Here is a 20,608-nt window from a genome sequence, read left to right on the forward strand (position 1 = left end):
GCCAATCAAGCACAGTGATACCATGATCATTAAGCAAGGTATTGGTACTTTTTGCAGTGTGGGCAGGTGCCAAGTCCTGCTGGAAAATACAATCAGCATCTCCATAAAGCTGGTCAGCAGAGGGAAGCATGAAGTGCTCTAGAAGTTTTTTTTTTAAATTCTGCTGCTAAACATCTTTTTCACATTGCCAATGTGCAGTCACGTGACCGCTTGCCGGTCTCCTTCCCCGATCTAAGCACTACAGAGCGAGGGGCTGAGATCCCCCAATAATGGCAGCTGGGCGATCACACATTGGCGATGTGGAATAATGTCTTTAGCTGCAGAATAAATAAAAAACAAAAAAAAAACAAAACACACATATACACAGTTATATCTTGTTATAACAGAGGGGCTGGCAGTGGCAGGGGGAGAGGGGGACTGCGGGCTGATAGAAGGATGTAAACTGAACACAGTATCATGGATGAGCAGCCATGATTACCATGGTCAGTACACTAAGGGGGGCACAAAAACAGGTAGGATCAAACAGGTTTTTTTTTTATAGCATAGAAAGGGACAAATGACACCGCACAGCGCATGAGAGTTAAGTGTTACCTTACTTTTGGCTGGAGTTCGGCTTTAAAAATTATTCAGCGCACTAATGTAAAACTCCATAAATAACCAAAAATGCTTCTAGGCATTTGAAATTAGCATAAACAAACGCTTTTCCCCAAACCACTAAACATAAAAACACATTTTTATTAAGTGCACTTGTTTTCATTATACCATTTTACAGTCATTACTATAATACAAAATTGTAACAGCTCTTTAAAAAAAAAAAAAAAAAAATGTTCAAGACATGGATTGTTAAGCAAAAGATACAAGGCACACCATATGAAATATAGGATAATCTGAGATCGAGTAGTCAGTAGAAATCTGAACTGTGCAATGTGTGGAAACAACAGATGGAGGTTTTATTATTTTTTTTTATTCTTACAGTATGTGCACATTATAACTTCTAGTTAACCTCCAAGCCAGACCATGCATGAGTTGCCTAAAATAAGATTATTTAACAATACTGTAGTACTTTGTATTAAACCAGCTTACAGCCAATAAAGTTTTCCAGTTTCAAATGTTTAACCTCAAGCCTTATGGGGCGTACACACGGTCGGACTTCTCGGCTACAAAAGTCCAACGGACGCTGACGGACCAAATCTGGCAGACAATCCGATCGTGTGTGGGCTTCCCCCGACTTTCAGCGGACTTTTCCAGTCGCAAATCTGACGGACTTTAGATTTGGAACTTGTTTCAAATCTTTACGTCGTAACTCTGCCAGACCCAGAAATCCGCTCGTCTGTATGCTAGTCGGCGGACAAAAACCCACGCTAGGGCAGCTATTGGCTACTGGCTATCAACTTCCTTATTTTAGTCCAGTGTACGTCATCACGTACGAATCCGTCTGACTGTTGTGTGATCGTATATAGGCAAGTCAGTTCGTTAGAAAGTCCGCCACAAGTCCGTCGAAAGTTTGTCGGACTTTTGTAGACGAAAAGTCCGACCGTGTGTACACCCCATTAGGTTGCCTTTAGACATATATTGATCATTACAGTGCATTAAACATATGGGTGTTAAGTTTAATCTGCTTATATCTCGTCTTCCTTGATTCCCCCTCTACAGCAAAATGTCAACATCATATTTATACATATAGAAAACGTTTTGTTTTTTTTTTAGCACGTATTTATTTTGGACCCTGTGATGACATCATTGGGTTTCTGTGCTTATCGCTACAATGCTGGCATATCATCGTTGGTGGGAAAGGCTTGCAGGGTGTGGTACAAAGCTTCTTGGTAACAGCAGAAGACCCTAGGTAAAGCCCACGCGTTGCCAAGCCTCCATGATTGAGAGAACCGAAATGTAATGATTGAAAGGGTAGAGCCAGGTACAGTTCACCTGGGAAGAAATTGCTAGGTGATAATGATTATAATAATGATAATGGACATCCTCCAGCCAAGAAAGGAGTCAGGATCTGACCTGTTGCACTTGCCAATACACATTGTGAGAAATCAGAGTACGCAATTTCAGGACAGGAGAGGAGCCTGTACAACAGTGCAAGACTAAATGTAAGGCTGCAGTGCAGCTTTAAAAAGGTAGGCAATTGTTTTGGAAGGGGAAGGCAATTCATCGCAAAGGGCAAATAAAAAAAAAAAAAAAAAACACACTTACTTGGCCCTATTTTGTGCATCACATGTATTACATGGGTGTATTGCCTACTTCCTGTAGTTATATGGTGGCAAGTAATTATAAAATGATTGGCACCACACAAACCACATATTGATGCGTTTTACCATGTGTTACCGCAACACATTCATGCAAAGCCAGCTTTAATAAAACAAAGAAACAGAGAAAACAGTTGTTTTCTCAAAGAAACCACTAATTCTTGGCCTTTGCTGGTGACTAGAAGTATGGATGCCACTAAATAAGCATGATAGCCAAGCAACCGGCATTACATTAAAGTACATTCTCTGGGAAAGTCACATGACCAATGCAGAGACACCAACCAGACCCCGGATTTAGCCGATATTTCAAGAAGGTAACAATTTCTACTGTTTTTCCTCAATTTGTACAAAACTTGGGGAATGGGTACTAAATATTTAAGCGAATTAATTTTTTTTCGACAACTTCACACATCATCGGCTCGAGGTAATCTACCAACATGGAAAGCCTCCAGGGCAGTGTATACTATGAGAGTACCAGATATCACCTTTGAATTTATGTCCTGCAAGTTTCCCAATTAGAAAGTTGCCCCACAATACTGTTGATTAGCTAACTGTAGTAAAAAATAAACTCCTTTCCAATCAAAGATCTTTTTTTAGCCAAATTTAAAGTGATTGTAAAGTCTTGTTTTTTTCCAATAAAAATAACAAACATGTTATACTTACCTGTTCTGTTGCAGTGGATTTGCACAAAGCAGCCCGAATCCTCCTTTTCTCATGTCACTTTTCTGTGCTCTTGTCCCCTCCCTCCTGTCGAGTGTCCCCACAGCAAGCACCCGAGCCGAGCTGCAGCTTCAGGTGTCCATTCAGACGTGGAGTTGCGGTTCGGACCCGCCCCCTCTCTGACTGGCTAACTGACTTTGATTGACAGCAGCGGGAGCCAATGGTGTCGCTGCTGTGTCTCAGAGGGAGAGTCATGGACAGATGAGACACTCGTGGACATCACTGGACAGAGATAGGCTCAGGTGAGTATTAGGGGGGCAGATACACACAGAAGGCTTTTTATAAATTAATGCAGTAAAATAAAAAAACCTTCTGACTTTACAACTCCTTTAATTGAATGGGTTCGTCCAATCAAAACTGATATTTAACTTCTGAATAGATGTTAATGGGTTGAATCATCAACCAACTATTATGTCTTTTGAGGCTATAAAACCAAGTTCCCTGCTCCGCCCACCCACTGTGGATTGTTCAATTATTTTCAATAAAGACATTTACCTGTGAAAGGACCATGTGCAATAACAAGACAACTACTTGGATGAGTCCGTTGGCTGATATGGTAAGCGCACTTCACTGATCCTCATCTGTTCTTTGCACAGCATCATTTAATTAGCACCCTTGTCCATGTTAACAAATACACTAGTATATTGTGTAAGCTGGATAACTACATGGATAACTAAAGCTCAAGAGGTCATGGGTCTGCAGTTGAGAACCTTAAATATCTCTGAAAATGTGTACAAAACAATATTAAGCCAAACTTTCTGGAAATTATTTTGGGTTGACAATAACAGATTTGTATAATAAAAAGCCAAATAATTAAAACATCTATCAAGAAGTCCAAACAATAATTTTTGGTGTATTGTACACAACAGGAGGACAAAACACAAAATTAGCATACTAAGATGAATGAAAAGATAAAAGCACAGGAAGCAGCAGCTTCTAAATGAAATTCCCAGAAATGTGCGGGCAGAAAAGATGGTTTAGATTTTACTGACGCTGGACAGATCCCAGGAGTCAGGCAGTCCACGTAACCTAAAAAAGAAAAATCAGTGGAACCCTTGGCCCCCTGTCCCCTTCAAATTGCCTGTGGACTAGATTGGGCTTACTGGCTTCTGATTTATGAACTTTGCTGTTAGAGAATTATAAGCCAGACTTATACAATTTATCCAATCACAGAGTTTTATTGTCCCATTGATGGAAAAATTAAATCAGACTTGGTTCCACGGGCAGCTGCCACACATTTGCTCCTTTTCTTTTTTTTAAACATACATACAAACATAGGATATTATGTGACATGGTTAGTGCCATAGCATTTGTTCTAGGAAATGGATTCCTTCTTATGAAAACAAAAATATTTAAAGCACAACTTTGTAGTTATAGGCTTCTCCCAAGCTAACCTGAAATGTTAATTCTACAAATTCCGGCTGTATGCATATTATAATGGAGCCTTTTCCCAACCAGTGTTCTATGGAGGTTCCTCCAGTTCTTCTGCCTACACTGAGCTGCAATGTAAGGGGTCACCAGCTTTCACTGTTTGTGGATTTCTGGCCATTATTATTATTGGTTTAATTTCATAAATATTAAAGTGTTACTAAACCCACAACAGTAAAATAAGTCTGTATATTCAGTAAAGCATGCTCGTTATACGCACTGTGGAACCTAAGGGGTTAATACACTGATTATGTAAAAAGGCTGTTTGAGCTTGTCTTCTCTGATCCCAATCCATCTCCTGATAGAACAGAGCCCTAGGGGCACTCTTCACATTCTTAGTTTTGCTATAGTATTGCTATAGTTTTTTGTTTTTTTCCTGGGAGGGTGCATGTGATCAGCACAGGGCCAATCAGCACTGTCCAGACAGAGGAGCAGGGGTCAGTCAGCAGAGAGTGAAAACTCCTCCTATAAAGCTTTAACCAGACACTGATAGAATTCACAAGACTGCTATATACTGCTAATGAGAAAAGGTATATTTAGCAATTAAATTTTACTAAAATAATTGCATTTTCATGTTCTGTGTACTGTGGGAGACCATATATAGTAAATGTAAGGGCTGGTTCACACCAGATGCATTCCAGTGCATTTTTATTCTGTATCAAAAATGCATGGACAGCGTTTACCATGTATTTCAATGGCCGGTGTTTACATAAGTGCAGTGTGTTCCAATGCAGTCAACAAAAGTAGAACATGCCACATTTGTCCTGTACGGAATGCAGCAAAAACGCAAAAAAAAAAAAAGAAAAAAAAAAGAAAAAAAAAAAAGAAGAGCACTGGAACAAAACAAAAACAGGTATGCAGAAATCTGGAATACATATATTGTGGCGTGAACTGGCCCTAAGCACAAAAATTAGGTAAAAATGCGCCACCACACTGCCCATTATTTTAGAGACATGTACTTGAATAGCACACCTCTGTGCTACATATCTGCACTTTAGGTTTAGTATTTGCAACCACATTTATATATATAATTAAATATTATGTATATAAAAGGCCAGTACCTGCCAGACTAGATATTACAACTTTGTGTGGCTGGTGAGAGGTTGAACAACAGTCTGGCTACTTATATCTCTTATGGTCTCCAGTAATACGGTAATACGTATTCCCAATTACAGTTGTCATTACAAAATCAAAAAATGGTGCTTTATATCTCCAACAAACTTTCCTAAATGTAGTATACACAAATAATTAGCAAGCAGGGTTACAAGAATGTGACGCCTTCACTATAGCTTTTCAGAAGGACATACAAATGCAAAAATGAGGAGAAGTCACATCATTTGAGTCTCTTGATATAAAAACTGGCGGGCGATTCAAACCACCAGTGACCATTGAAATCTATTTTTTTTGCAGATGTAAAAGGTGAAATATTGGTGAGAACTGAGAAGGAGAGGGAGGTAGGTTGTGCTGTATGAGCATGCTGCAGGAGGTGCCTGTCTCAAACTACCCACACATCACCAAGCAGGAAGAAAACTGCACCAGCCAGAAAGGGAGGTAATTTTGAAGCATCTAATAACACGAAAAACCTGAATCCAGCAGGAATTGGCATAAATTACTGACAATTAAGAGCATACACTTTAAATCTATAGGCACAGTAAAAACATTGGTATATATTTTTTTTTAAAAAAAACCTTTTCCATAAAAAGCATATTGGTACGTCTGTTGATATAAAACAGTTCCAAAATGGGATCCTAGATCAGACCATACAGTGTTTTCATTTGAAAATATGCTCCTTAACATTACTTTATATATAAGAATTAGACATTTCTGTTAAGACAGATCCCCACATCACTATGTGACTTCTCAGAAGGCACCTCCAGTGTATCGAAGACATTCAAGTATGTACATGATTTGACAAGGAAGATTATAAGCTCCAAAATGATCCTTCCAGTGTAGTTTCAAGTAGTTCTTATATAATCAGTAGGCTTAGTTAAAATCCACAGGCGAATGATAAAAATTGAAATGTTCCACACATTAAAAAAATGCAAGTTCCTGTTAATAGTTGACCTACTTTTGTAAAAAAAAAAAAAAAAAAAAAAAAAAGCGATATTCACAGAAATACAGATCATTAGCGTTAGTGAATATCTCGTGTCTTGCTGCTTTTTCTAAATTAGTTTCAGTAGTTCTGCAGGAAATGTAAACCATTGATCAGTCTATATTAAACCGAATATTCACCTACATACGAAAGCTGCGGGTCCTCTGAAATGACTGGAAGGGTCTCTTAAGAGTGAAAAATGATAGCTGAGACTTTAGGGTCGGTCGCTCAGGAAAGATCGCCGTCTCGCTTTCTGGTGTGGGGAACCGTTCCTTGTAGACTTGTGGGTGAGACCTTTGAAACTGAAGAGGAACAATTGGTTCAATAAGCAGATGTTTTCTTATGCAGATAATATACTGATATAGCAAGGATTCATCCAGATCATATGATATAGTAACATACAGTATTTAAAGTACGTGTAAAGCTAGGATTTGTATTTATTTATTTTGTTCTAATAACAAACATGTCATACATACTTAGGTGCAGAGAGCAGCCCCAATCCTCCTCTTCTCGGGTCCTCCAACCTGGCATCTCCCCCTGCTGAGTGCCCCCATATCAAGCTACTTGCAATGGGGGCACTCAAGCATGCTCACTCCTGAGCCCCGCTCAATGGACACGGACAGCATAGCTCAGCCCCCCCCCACCCCCCACTGGCTGGCCGGCCAATGGCTCCTGCTGCCGTCTCTCAGCCAATGAGGAGAGAGAGAGAGAAAGCAAAGAGCCACTGTTCTCGTGCACAATGCTGGATCAAGATTGGGCTCAGGTGAGTATAAGGGTGGGGCTAGAGGGAGAGCAGGCCACAGAAAGTTTTCCTTAAACTCTTATACTGCAGCAGGACAGCCCTCCGAAGGTAAATCATGTACCTGTATGCAATTTCAAGCACAGGGTCTGGGGCGCTGCGATTGGACACAGCAGGAGCCAATCAGCGGGTCCGGTGGACGTGATGTCCACCGGGACCCGCCGATAGGTCACAAGAGAGGCAAAGCGATGGTCTGCCTATGTAAACAAGGCAGACTGCCGTTCTGTCAGAGAGGAAGATGGAGATCTTGTGTTTCTGCAAAGCAGAAACACGGATTTCTGTCTACCTCCGGTTAAGCCATCCCCCACACAGTTAGAAAGCACTCCCTAGGAGCACACTTAATCCTTTGATTGCCCCTTATGTTAACCTCCTTCCCTGAGAGTGTCATTAATACAGTGAATTTTTTTTTAGCACCGATCACCATATTAGTGTCACTGGTCCCTGAAAAAGTGTCAGGAGTCCGATTTGTCCGCTCCAATGTCGCAGTCACGCAAAAAAAAAAAAAAAAAAAAAAAAATTGGTGATCTCAGCCATTACTAGTAAAAATAAAAATCAAAAAAAAATTTCATAAAATAATCCCATAATCAATATATACTTATTGGGATTTTTTTTTTTTTTTTACCAAAAATATATAGCAGAATACAAATTGGCCTAATGTGACACTTAAATAGTTTTTTTTTTTTCCAAAATTGGTCTTTTTTGGTTTATAGCGCAAAAAATAAAAACCAAGGTGATCAAATAGCACCAAAAGAAAGCTCTACTTGTGATTTGTGGAAATAAAAGTAAATAAATTGTATTTGAGTACAGCATTGCACATCTGCTCAATTGTTAAAGTAACGCAGTGCCGTATCGCAAAAAATGGCCTGGTCATGAAGAGCGGTAAACCTTCCAAAGCTGAAGTGGTAAATGTATTGGGGGTAAAAAAAAAAATCTTCTAGCTTTGCAACTAAAGCTGAACTCCAAAGGAAAACAAAGTCCTCATTTAAGACTGAGGGACCGGAAAATGCACTTTTACTTATCTGATGCCTGCAGGCTTCTCTCTGCAATGCTAGACCAGCCACAGCTGCCTATTTGCTCAAATCGGTCGCAGATCCTCTGACGTCATCATGTGAAATGCAGTGCCCATAGCCCTGCACAAAATGAGAGGACACCAAGGGACAGTCCACAGCCAGAGCCTAGGGGAGCTAGGATCAGGAAAGGAAAAAAAATCACTTTTTTTGGTTCCTTAGAGCTAAATGAGCATTTATACCTTGCAGAAGGTAGTGCTGCCAATCCAGAAATCAGTGGGCAGGACTAGGCATAGCCATCTGCTGATTGACAAGCTGTTTCACCTGAAGTGGTAATAGTGATAGCCATGCCCCCAGTAACATTTTTTCAACTAACTGTAGTGCAAGTAGGCACAACCCACATGAGAGCGACAACTCTGCTCTGAATTCAAGAGCAATTCAGCATTGTTGCCACCCCATCACACTTCTAGAATTAACATATATTTGTAGGACACTACAGGAGGACTAAGAAAAAGATATGTAAAAAGTATGGATACTCTTATCACTAGGTCCTGCAGCACAGTCCTACTTTAAACCCTTCGCTGCCACTGACATAAGGCTTACGTTAGCAGCAGTGGAGGCATTTGCACGGACTCCTGGCCGTTTATTCTTTTCACATTCTGAATGTACTAGGACACATCCTAGAGCTTAAGAGGTTAATTATGAATTTGGCGCAGCTGTGCTTGGCTCTGCCTGCACAGCCATGCCATTCATTCAAGATCTGTGAATGGAAAGACTACAAGTCCCATCTGTCACCAAGGAAAAGGAACTTGTAATTCCACTCCCTCCAGCTCTATAACTGAATCTCAGTATGGACCCGGGGCTGGAAAATGGTCTGCAAGATCCTGTGCATTGAACCCATGATCCACTAATCCAATTCCTAAATGTTAATATAAAACAGTTTTTTCTACTGGTAACATGACCTCCTAGGAAGAGGTGGATCAGAGTCCCTGTGGCCATAGTGTAGGCAGGTGCTTACTAGAGAAACGTGCTACTAGTGAGTCAGACTAAGTGGCCCAGGCTAGGAAAGCTTTGGGTCTGCCAGTTTCCCGGCTTATGGGGTCTGCCCTCCACCCTGGTATAGATATAAAATGGGGGGACGGCCGGGCCCAGAGAGAGTACCGGTGGGAAAGCAAGGGAAGCAAAAAGGTCCAGATCACAAAGAAGGATGTAGCCGGCAGAAACGTTTGTCTTCCTTGCAAAAGGGGATATTCCAGCAATGGCCTATCATGAACTTACACCTGTACAGCTATGCCTGGGCAGCCGCAGCTTAGTGAGGGGGACTGAGCCTGCATTATTGATCTGCAATGTTTCAGAAGTGTACAGTAATGTTTCTTGAACTGTTCAAATACCTGGTCCAAAGTTATTTAAAAGGGTTACATGGCAAATCAGAAAACCTGGACCTGTAAAGCACACACAGGGTACAAGAGAAAGGCCACTACAAAGGGTTAACTCGGCAGGAGGGTCGGAGCAGAAGAGTAGTTGCCACGGGCAACCATGAACTGGTGGGGAATGAACGACAGCCAGACAGCGAGAAGTGGTACCAGGCTAAGTTGATGGGTCCTCTGGTAGCGAGGGGGTCGATATTCTGCCTCCCTCCCTAGCAGTTGTTTCCCCCAAAAGTGATTGGGACTGAACCCACAGTACGGAGACCCCATGTATTCAGCTACAAGGTACGGGAGAGTGAATGAGTTAAGTGTACGCATGAGTCCACATTGGTGCATGACAAGACGCCATTCTGTCAATGGGAGTGAGGTGGCAGAGTTATGCTGGACTGGAAGAAAGGGCACAGGCCCTGCGGTGTCCCTCTGAAATGCAACATTTAAGCATAGGGTGCAATAACATGGAACAGTGTGCTTCACACTACTGCACATGGTTTACGGCTTATCGCTAAGCCAGGGTTCTACCTTAACTTTAAATTTCAAAGGCGGCCTGGCCTGGTACCAGGCACTGATGAGTGCATACATGGGAGAAGAGGAGAGGTACTAGCCTCACGTGCTAGGCAAGGGGGCTTATCCACAACTGGCTTATAAAAGCCCAAAGCAGCAAATTTTTAAAGCGATATAAAAGTCTTTTTTTTTTATAAAAAACAAGAACACAAACATGGTATACTTAATGGTTCTGCACAGAACAGTCCGCATCCTCCTCTTCTCGGGTCCCACGTCGGTGCTCCTGGCCCCTTCCTCCTGCCAGGTGCCCCCACAGCAAGCAGCTTGTGGGGGCTGCTGCACACAGAAGGTTTTTTACCTTCATGTGTGGAATTGCATGAAGGTAAAAAAATGTGTGCCTTTACAACCACTTTAAGGAAAGGTATTGCTGAGTTTTGCCAACAAGACTTAACATAAAATTGTGTTCAACCCCTATAATGCAATAAAATAGAATTACGATCATTTTTCCTAGGGTGTCAGCTCCTGGACTGCATAACCGCTGCTATGACTCTTTAGGAATGCAGAAAAAAAAGTTATATTCAGCTACTTCAACACATTCCCTTTTGAAAACGGATTTTTCATTAGTCAAATGTCCTTCACAATGTCAAGGAGTTGTTTTATGCCCGTTTGCTATAGATTTACTGCACACTATACACTTCTCTATCAATTTAATGCAATTCAGAAAGTGTAGCATTTCACGGGATACACCATGCATTAATCAATGGCTAACACGGTACAATACTTCACTAAGGGCATTCAAATCAAATTCATCATCATCACATAAAAAACAGTGGTTCTCAACCCCTCAGGACCCACCAACAGGCCAGGTTTGAAAGATGACTGAAATACATCACAGGTGATATAATTTGCTGCTCAGTGATTGCAGTATTCCAGTCTGCATCTCCGCAAGGCAATACTTAAAATCTGTCCTGTTAGTGGGTCCTGAGGACAGGCGTTGAGAACCACTGACATAAAAGATCAGCTTTTGGACTCTTTGGCACCTGCTGGACAGAAGAGGAAGTGCACATCTACATACAAGTTCAACAATATTAACTTGTGATACACATTCGGGTACAAGAAGCAGTCCGCCACTATAAATATGTTAGGAGTGAAGTTTGAATCTGGAAAGGCTGCTTTCGGGCAGTACAGGAAATGCCAATTAAAAACAACAACAGAAGTAAACTCATCAAACCGGGAGCTGGGGGCAGGACTGAGGAGAGACTGCTGTCTGAGTCAATAGAAGCAACAGCAGAACTCGGGAGCTCGCCCGCACGAGTGCCTCCATGGAAAGTGGCTCTCCGTGAAGGCATTAGTGAAGAGGAGGAGCCAGGAGCGCCGCTAAGGCATTCGTGTGGCACTGGCCACACAGCCCCACAGCATGGTGGAACCTCCACCAAATTTTACTGTGGGTAGCAAGTGTTTTTCTTGGAATTCTATGTTCTTTTGCCGCCATGCATAATGCCCCTTGTTATGACCAAATAACTCAGTCTTTGTTTCATCAGTCCACAGCACCTTATTCCAAAATGAAGCTGGCTTGTCCAAATGTGCGTTTGCATACCTCAAGTGACTTAGTTTGTGGCTTGTGTGCAGAAAAGGCTTCTTTCGCATCACTCTCCATTACAGCTTCTCCCTGTGCAAATGCGCTGAATTGTTGAAGGATGCACAGTGACACCATCTGCAGCAAGTTGATGTTGTAGGTCTTTGGAGGTGGCCCGTGGGCTGTTTTTGACCGTTCTCACCATCCTTCACCTTTGCCTCTCCAATATTTTATGTGGCCTGAAACTTCTGGCCTTAACAAGAACTGTGGCCTGTGGTCTTCCATTTCCTCACTATGTTCCTCACAGTGGACACTGAGAGCTTTTATCTCTGCAATAACTTTTTGTAGCCTAACCCTAAACCATAATGTAGAACAATCTTTGTTTTCAGGTCATTTGAGAGTTGTTTTGAGGCCCCCATGTTGCCACTCTTCGGGGGAGAGTCAAAGAGAACAACAACTTGCAATTGGCCACCTTAAATACCTTTTCTCATGATTGTATGCACCTGTCTATGAAGTTCAAGGCTTAATGAGCTCGCCAAACCAATTGTGTGTTCCAATTAATCAGTGCTAAAGTAGTTACAGGTATTCAAATCAACAAAATGACAAGGGTGCCCAAATTTATGCACCTGTCTAAATTTCGTTTTGATGCATATTGTGCATTTTCTGTTAATCCAATAAATCTCATTTCACTACTGAAATATGACGGTGTCCTTCAGTTACACTGGGGCAAAAAAGTATTTAGTCAGCCACCAATTGTGCAAGTTCTCCCACTTAAAAAGATGAGAGAGGCCTGTAATTGTCATCATAGGTATACCTCAACTATGAGAGACAAAATGTGGAAACAAATCCAGACAATCACATTGTCTGATTTTTGAAAGAATTTATTTGCAAATTATGGTGGAAAATAAGTATTTGGCCAATATCAAAAGTTCATCTCAATACTTTGTTATATATCCTTTGTTGGCAATGACAGAGGTCAAACATTTTCTGTAAGTCTTCACAAGGTTGTCACACACGGTTGCTGGTATGTTGGCCCATTCCTCCATGTAGATCTCCTCTAGAGTAGTGATGTTTTGGGGCTGTCGCTGGGCAACACGGACTTTCAACTCCCTCCAAAAGGTTTTCTATGGGGTTGAGATCTGAAGACTGGCTAGGCCACTCCAGGACCTTGAAATGCTTCTTACGAAGCCACTCCTTCGTTGCCCGGGTGGTGTGTTTGGGATCATTGTCATGCTGAAAGACCCAGCCACGTTTCATCTTCAATGCCCTTGCTGATGGGATGAGGTTTGCACTCAAAATCTCACGATACATGGCCCCATTCATTTTTTCATGTACACGGATCAGTCGTCCTGTTCCCTTTGCAGAGAAACAGCCCCAAAGCATGATGTTGCCACCCCCCATGCTTCACAGTAGGTATGGTGTTCTTTGGTTGCAACTCAGCATTCTCTCTCCTCCAAACACGACGAGTTGTGTTTCTAACAAACAGTTCTACTTTGGTTTCATCTGACCATATGACATTCTCCCAATCCTCTTCTAGATCATCCAAATGCTCTCTAGCAAACCTCAGATGGGCCTGGACATGTACTGGCTTAAGCAGGGGGACACATTTGGCACTGCAGGATCTGAGCCCCTGGTGGCGTAGTGCGATACTGATGGTAGCCTTTTTTACATTGGTCCCAGCTCTCTGCAGGTCATTCACTAGGTCCCCCCGTGTGGTTCTGGGATTTTTGCTCACCGTTCTTGTGATCATTTTGACCCCCACGGGGTGAGATCTTGCGTGGAGCCCCAGATCGAGGGAGATTATCAGTGGTCTTGTGTGTCTTCCATCTTCTAATTATTGCTCCCACCGTTAATTTCTTCACACCAAGCCTCTTGCCTATTGCAGATTCAGTCTTCCCAGCCTGGTGCAGGTCTACAATTTTGTTTCTGGTGTCCTTCGACAGCTCTTTGGTCTTCACCATAGTGGAGTTTGGAGTGTGACTGTTTGAGGTTGTGGACAGGTGTCTTTTATACTGACAAGTTCAAACAGGTGCCATTAATACAGGTAATGAGTGGAGGACAGAGGAACCTCTTAAAGAAGATACAGGTCTGTGAGAGCCAGAAATCTTGCTTGTTTGTAGGTGACCAAATACTTATTTTCCACCATAATATGCAAATACATTCTTTCAAAAATCAGACAATGTGATTGTCTGGATTTGTTTCCACATTTTGTCTCTCATAGTTGAGGTATACCTATGATGACAATTACAGGCCTCTGTCATCTTTTTAGGTGGGAGAACTTGCACAATTGGTGGCTAACTAAATACTTTTTTGCCCCACTGTATTTGATAGATCAAAATGAAATTGCTGATCCAAACACTTTATTGCCCCTGACTTCTCTGCCAAGATCAATGGCACATCTATCAGTCCGTCCCCACATGCCAGGGTGCTAGGGGTAACCTTAGACTCTGAACTATCCTTTTAGGCCCACATCCAATCCCTGTCCAAATCATGCCGCCTTATCCTCCGCAACACTTCCAGAATACTCCCCTTTTAACTAATGACTCCACCGAGCTTCTAACTCCCTGGTCATCTCTCGCCTCAACTTCTGCAACTCCCTCCTCATTGGATTACCTTTACATAGACTATCCCCCCTTCAGTCCATAATAAATGCTGCTGTAAGACTCATCCACCTTAGCAACCGTTTAGTGTCCTCCATCCCTCTCTGCCAATCCCTCCACTGGCTTCCACTCACCCAATGAATAACATTCAAAGTACTAACAATAATTTACAAAGCCATCCATAACTCTGCCCCCAACTACATCACTAACCTAGTCCCAAAATACCAACCAAGTCGCTCTCTTCGGTCCTCCCAAGACCTCCTACTCTCTATCTATCCATCTTTAGATTGGGGGGGGGGGGGGGGGGGGGGGGGACTTTCCTTCTTTGTCCCAGTATTATGTACCACTTGTTCTCCTTTTTTTCATTCTCTAATAAACGGTTTGAACAAGAAAAAACAAAAAGCACCATCTTATCCTGGTGATGAAACAGGAAATGTTCCTCATAGGAAAGTGGAGCCAGCTACAGGACTCTATGAACCAAAGTATTGGCGACCTAAAAGAATTTAGGCGCTATTCAAGAAAGCTTTTCCAGCAAGTTCCTTTAAAAGAAGTCGATCAATCGACTGATCAAAATTCGTCTGAATAAAACTCATCATTTGCACACTTAAAGTGGAGCTCCGGTCTTTTGTGTGTTTATTAAAAGTCAGCAGCTACAATGTAGTGGTTGACTTTTAATAAATACACACTAATCTGTCTCAGAATCCAGCGACGTGGTCACCCAAACCATCGCTTCTCTCTTTCTCCTCTCCCTGGCATTTCAACTGTGGGCACCCGTCTGACAGCCTGCGGCTTCTCAGCCGGGTGTGCACTACATATGCGTAAATCGCGCTGTACCTGCTGAATAGTCCGGCAATCTTCTGGGACCTGTCCCAGAAGATTGCAGGGAGGGAGGGGGAGAGGAGAACTTCCGCTGGGATTGGTTAGGCAAAACTCAGTACCCGCTCCCCCCCAAAAAAAATTACATGTCAAATGTGGCAGGAGAGGGGGGAGGAGTGCTTAAAGCAGGACTTCTCCTTTTAGGTGGAGTTCTGCTTTAAAAACATATCAACTAAAAAGGCATATAACTGAATTATTGTCCAGGACTCAAATATTGGACACTGAGTGTTGAGGCACGTCTGTTCCTGAAGTCTGTTTGTATACTTGGCTGCCCCATGTTTCATGGCTCCTGAAACAATTTCCTAAAAGACACTCACAGGTAGGGATGTATTCAGGCATGCTTGGATCCTAGTCTGAACCCATGTGAGCGAGCCCACCAGTAAGCGGTCACCTGTCCAGGGCCAATCATTTGATGCCAGGTCATCCCATGCCCCGCAGCCACAGGGCGCGGATACATGCAGTGGAGAACTCAACGGCCCAGTACAGGTAACAGCTGTCTGGAGGACTCATACCTGTTCGGATTAGGATCCAAAACACGCGCAAGCTCATCCCTACTCACAGGCACCCTATATGTGCCTGAATTTAACTGTTGCTGTTAGTTTAAGATTACCACAAATTTGCTTTGAAGGCACTAATCCTTTTTTTTTTAAATCTCCAGCCATTTCAAAGGTTTTGGTAGTTGCCAGCATTCCCTAATATCTATAGAAGAAATACAGAACCAATGATTTTTTACCTGTTTCAGCTTCTTCTTCTTCTCCTTGGAGGAAATTTGGTTGTTATTAATAATATCCTCCAACATGACCCGTGCTGGATCTTGAGGCTTGCTCATCTTCTCATATTCATACTGAAGCTTTGCTGGTTGGGGCTTTTCAAAGGTGGGGTGTAGAGTGGAGTCCATATCTGCTCCTGGATACTTGATCTAAAGAAACAAATCGAAGGGCTATAATGTTTGCTTTTCCCTTACTATGATAGTCCATTCTGATTATGTATTAATCAGTTTTGTGCACACAAAAGAGGGAGACCAAGAGCATTTTGTGCCAAGGTACCCAATGATCAACTGCAATACAAAAATTATTTATTTTATTTATTACAGGTACTAATAGAGCACTGTCAATTTATACAGTGCTTCACACATATATATTCTACATACACATCAGTGCCTGCCCTCAAGGAGCTTACAATCTAAGGTCACTAACTCACATTGATATATACACATACTAGGGACAGTTTAGACAGGAGCCAATTAACCTACCAGCAAGTGTTTGGAGTGTGGGAGGGAAATTGAGTACCCAGAGGAAACGTGCCCATGCAGGCACAGGGAGGACAGGAAAACTCCAAGCAGTTAGTGCCATGGTTGGGATTCGAACCGACAACCCTAGTGCTGCTAGGTGGGAGCACTAATCACTGTGCTGCCCATATTTGCAAATAAATGTAAAACCACACTGCGAGGTCACGCTCTACTCTAAATGATCTGAGATTCCAACTATAGGATATGTACATAGCAATGCATGAATGGCATGTAGGTTTACTTGATGTGGTCCTCTGTATACAAGTAGAGCAACATACCAGAAGCCCAACAGTGCAAATGGAAGCTGAAGATTCCCAACAACTGTTCGCACCAAATTCAACAAAGTAACAATGGCTGTTTAGATCAATTTAGAACTAGCAAAACGTGGAAATGTGTACATGAGCAGGGCAATATAAAATGTGAATAAGCAAGCAAGTCCACGCTATGGTATTATTAGGCTGGTAATATTTGCACCGTCAAAGAAAAAAAAAAAAAAACCTTTAATAGTGAAATCAAAATGACAAATTAAAACCACCATGCGAATAAAAAAAAAATAATATACACACACACACACACAATAATGAGACAGAGTTTCATTCTCAACTTTGTTGATTATGCTGGCTACATTTACCCTAGCATTGGTGTCTGGTGAATGTCCATTCTAATGGGTGACGGTTTGCGCCCATACACTGGAATATGTATAATTAAAATCGAATGGTGGAGAATTGGCTTTTCTTGCACATGTTGCTGAACTTTATTTGCGGAGATTTCCTTGACAGTTGATATTATTGTGTATGCACTATTTTAGCCACTATGGCACTAGTGTTTTGATATACCACATGGTGGTTTAATTTATTGGTCATTTTGATTTCCCTATTCAGGCTTTCTTTGGCGCTGCAAATACAAATACTAGGGCAATATATAAAGTGAAATAAAACTCCCAGCACATAGTCAATGCAAAAAAAAAAAAAAAGGTTCTTAAAATGTTACTAAACCCAGGGCCCTGCATTCACTATATCTGGTCTCCCACAGTACACAGAACAAGGAAATGTAATTGTTTTAGTAAATATAAATGGATAAATAACTTTTCTTATCAGCAGTATACAGCAGTCGTGACTTTAAGCTGGGTAAAGCTTGTAGGAGGACTTTTCATACTGCACTGAGCTGTCCTTTAAGGATCCAGGACCCCTAACCCTCTGTCTGGACAGTGCTGATTGGCCCATGCACTCACATGCCCTCTCCCAAGAAAAGAACAAACTCTCTAGCAATACACACCAAACTGAGCATGTACAGCCTGACTCCAAAGGCTCTGTATTATCTGGACATGTTCTGGAGTCAGTGGAAGAGGATCTGTGCATACAGGATCAAACAGCCTTTTTACACAATGCAGAGGATTAATCCCTTAGGTTCCACAGAGTATATCAAGCATACTTTACTGCATATACAGACCAATTTCACCATTGTGGGTTTAGTAACACTAACATCTCAAGTAATAAAACAGTTTTTTTGCATACAACTGTATCAACATAAACGTAAAATTTCTTAAAGGGGGACAGGTCCTTTTTAGTGTTCTGACAGCACTTCGTCTTTTTACCCAGCAGCAGAGGGAGAGCCCTACAAGGCATGATATGGACCTAGGAATGGAGGCTTTATAGCACCCAAAACTCTAAATTCTTCTGGCTCCAGGACCCAAAACAGACCTCAAGATTCTGAGAACAAAAAATGTTTTCTTTCTCTACATCGGCTATAAACACTGAAGCCCCTAAACACTGAAGCCCCTTGCCATGTGTGGGTAAGAAACCTAGGTAAGACAAATACTGTACACGATGGGTGCTCAACCTGTGGCCTGCCAGCTGTTGCGGAACTACAACTATATATATATAGTGCCTTAGTGTTAATAAATGAACAAATAAAGTGTTATCATGCAAACTCCAAAAAATTCATGCAATATAGGATCGAAAACTTCATATGTCAAATATAGTGATCCAAATACATGTGAAAATAATTAAAGTGATCCGGTGACAAAAAGTGCTACGTGTAAACAGATCTGAAAATTTCATATGAATAATAACATCATTAGATAATAAAGTTCATTCTGAAATTATTCACAGCTTGTGCTGGTGATACAGCTCGTGTTCCCTCAGGTGCTCCGCCCTGTGTATACGCTCACCTTAGAGCGTGTGACCTCACAATTAAGGTGAGTGTACACACATAAGGGGGGAGCACCTGAGGGAACACGTATATGAAATTTTCATATCTGTTTGCACGTAGCACTTTTTGTCACCGGATCATTTTAAATTATTTTCACATGTATTTGGATCACTATATTTGATATATGAAGTTTTGATCCTATATTGTATGAAATTTTTGGAGTTTGCACAAGAACGCTTTATTTGTTCATTTGTTAACACTAAGGCACTTTATATATTTTTGGATTATAAGGTTTATGATGTTTTGTTTACACGCTTTATGGTAAAAATATTCTTTTGCATGCAAACATTTTATTTGTTTTGTGTAATTGCAATAAGGCACTCATGCCAACTTCCAGATAGAGCATCATTGCTTTTGCATGGTCGTATGGGACGTGATCAGTCTAGCAGCTGTCCTGAGAAGGAGGTGCTACATATGGTAACTCACAAGAATTATTTGTTTTAGGTTCCTACCAGTCCCTCTGCTTTCCTATTAAAATAAAAAACTAAGCATTAGAGCATACCAGGATCAGTTTTTTAGCTAGGCTGGAAACTCAGCCTGTTCTCCTCCAATGAACAGACTCAGCTCTTAGGCAGCTGAGAACAGAGGGAATGTGATCACTTATAAAAAAAAAAAGGGGGGGGGGGTAAAAAGGTTTTTAAAATACACTAATTTCATTTCAATTTTAAACTGAATGGATTGTTTTACAAGGTGATCGTTTACAACCCCTTTAAATGAATGGGCTGCCCTAAGGCAATACATGTGCACCAACATACCACAATGATGTATATGGGTCCTTAGAGAGAGATGGTCCCAGTATCATATCAATAATCCTGTTGTGTTTGTTCTCTAAATTAGTCGTCTTATTATGTTTCTTAGTGTATTATTAAGTTTCAATAAATACAGATTATAAAAAACATAATAGCTCTTACTAACCAACATGAATGCAGTGAAAAGTTACCCTAACCACAGAAGCCGCTACTTCTCTTAAAGAGGAACTGCAGTCTGCTCATATAATTTGTAATAGAAGATCTTTGCCATTCTCAAGCTTCCCTCCAACCACTTTGCATATTATTTTATGTATACCGTGATTCTGTACTTGCCAAATATGCTGCAAAAATCTCCCTCCAGAGTCTGGCTGCATCCATTTTAACTGTGGGCAGCTGAAGCTGCTGCCTGTTCACTTCCTGGATTTACACAGAGGCACACCTCCAGCTCCACAGCTCTCATTGGCCCTCTTATGACTCACCTCCCACCTCCCTTCCTGGCAAACTCTAACGAGAGTAAGAGAGCTGTGCATGATGTCATAAACCTAGGCTTTTTACCAGACAAGAAACAGGAAGTGGGCTGTAGAAAGGTATTTACTGGCAGAAAAAAATGTTTTTACTATCTAAAGTTAAAACAAGGGCAGAAAATTTAATAAATGGAAAGATGAAAAAAAAGACTGAAGTTCCGCTTTACGCTGATGGCAGAATCACGGTGGTGCAGCAACCACTTTCTGTAAAATGTCGCTCTTCCATGCTGTTCTGGAACACTAAGGCTCCATTCACAACTAGTAAATTAATTTATATGTGGCGCTAACTAACCTGTGTAAAATAAAAATAGTCAATAATCCTGCTAAGTGAATAAATCTTCAAAAGTGCAATATCAAGTGCAAAATAACGTTCATCCGCTGACACCCGCTATCCTATAGGGATGCATGTATGTCCGTATTTCATCCGAAAAAGGATGGATGAAATACGGACACACGGTCCGCACGTGTGAAAGGGGCCTTAGGTATAACATTCCCACTAGATGTCATCAGTGAGTTTTGGAGGATTCTCTGTATTTCTATACATCTTTCCAACCACCA

General features: G+C 41.5%; 1 protein-coding gene across 1 annotated transcript in view; it reads right to left on the reverse strand.

Annotated features, from left to right (window-relative positions):
- Window positions 1–715: 715 nt before the first annotated feature.
- The window catches only part of DEPDC1B (DEP domain containing 1B), a gene marked incomplete in the record, with an annotated part of 131,721 nt that continues 111,828 nt past the window's right edge, over window positions 716–20,608 (reverse strand). Inside the window, 2 exon segments of the mRNA XM_073623140.1 lie at window positions 716–6,794; window positions 16,012–16,197. Coding sequence (XP_073479241.1) covers window positions 6,633–6,794; window positions 16,012–16,197 — 348 coding nt within the window.

Source organism: Aquarana catesbeiana, linkage group LG01 (assembly GCF_042186555.1).
Source record: "Aquarana catesbeiana isolate 2022-GZ linkage group LG01, ASM4218655v1, whole genome shotgun sequence".
In the NCBI taxonomy this organism is placed as follows: Eukaryota; Metazoa; Chordata; class Amphibia; order Anura; family Ranidae; genus Aquarana; species Aquarana catesbeiana.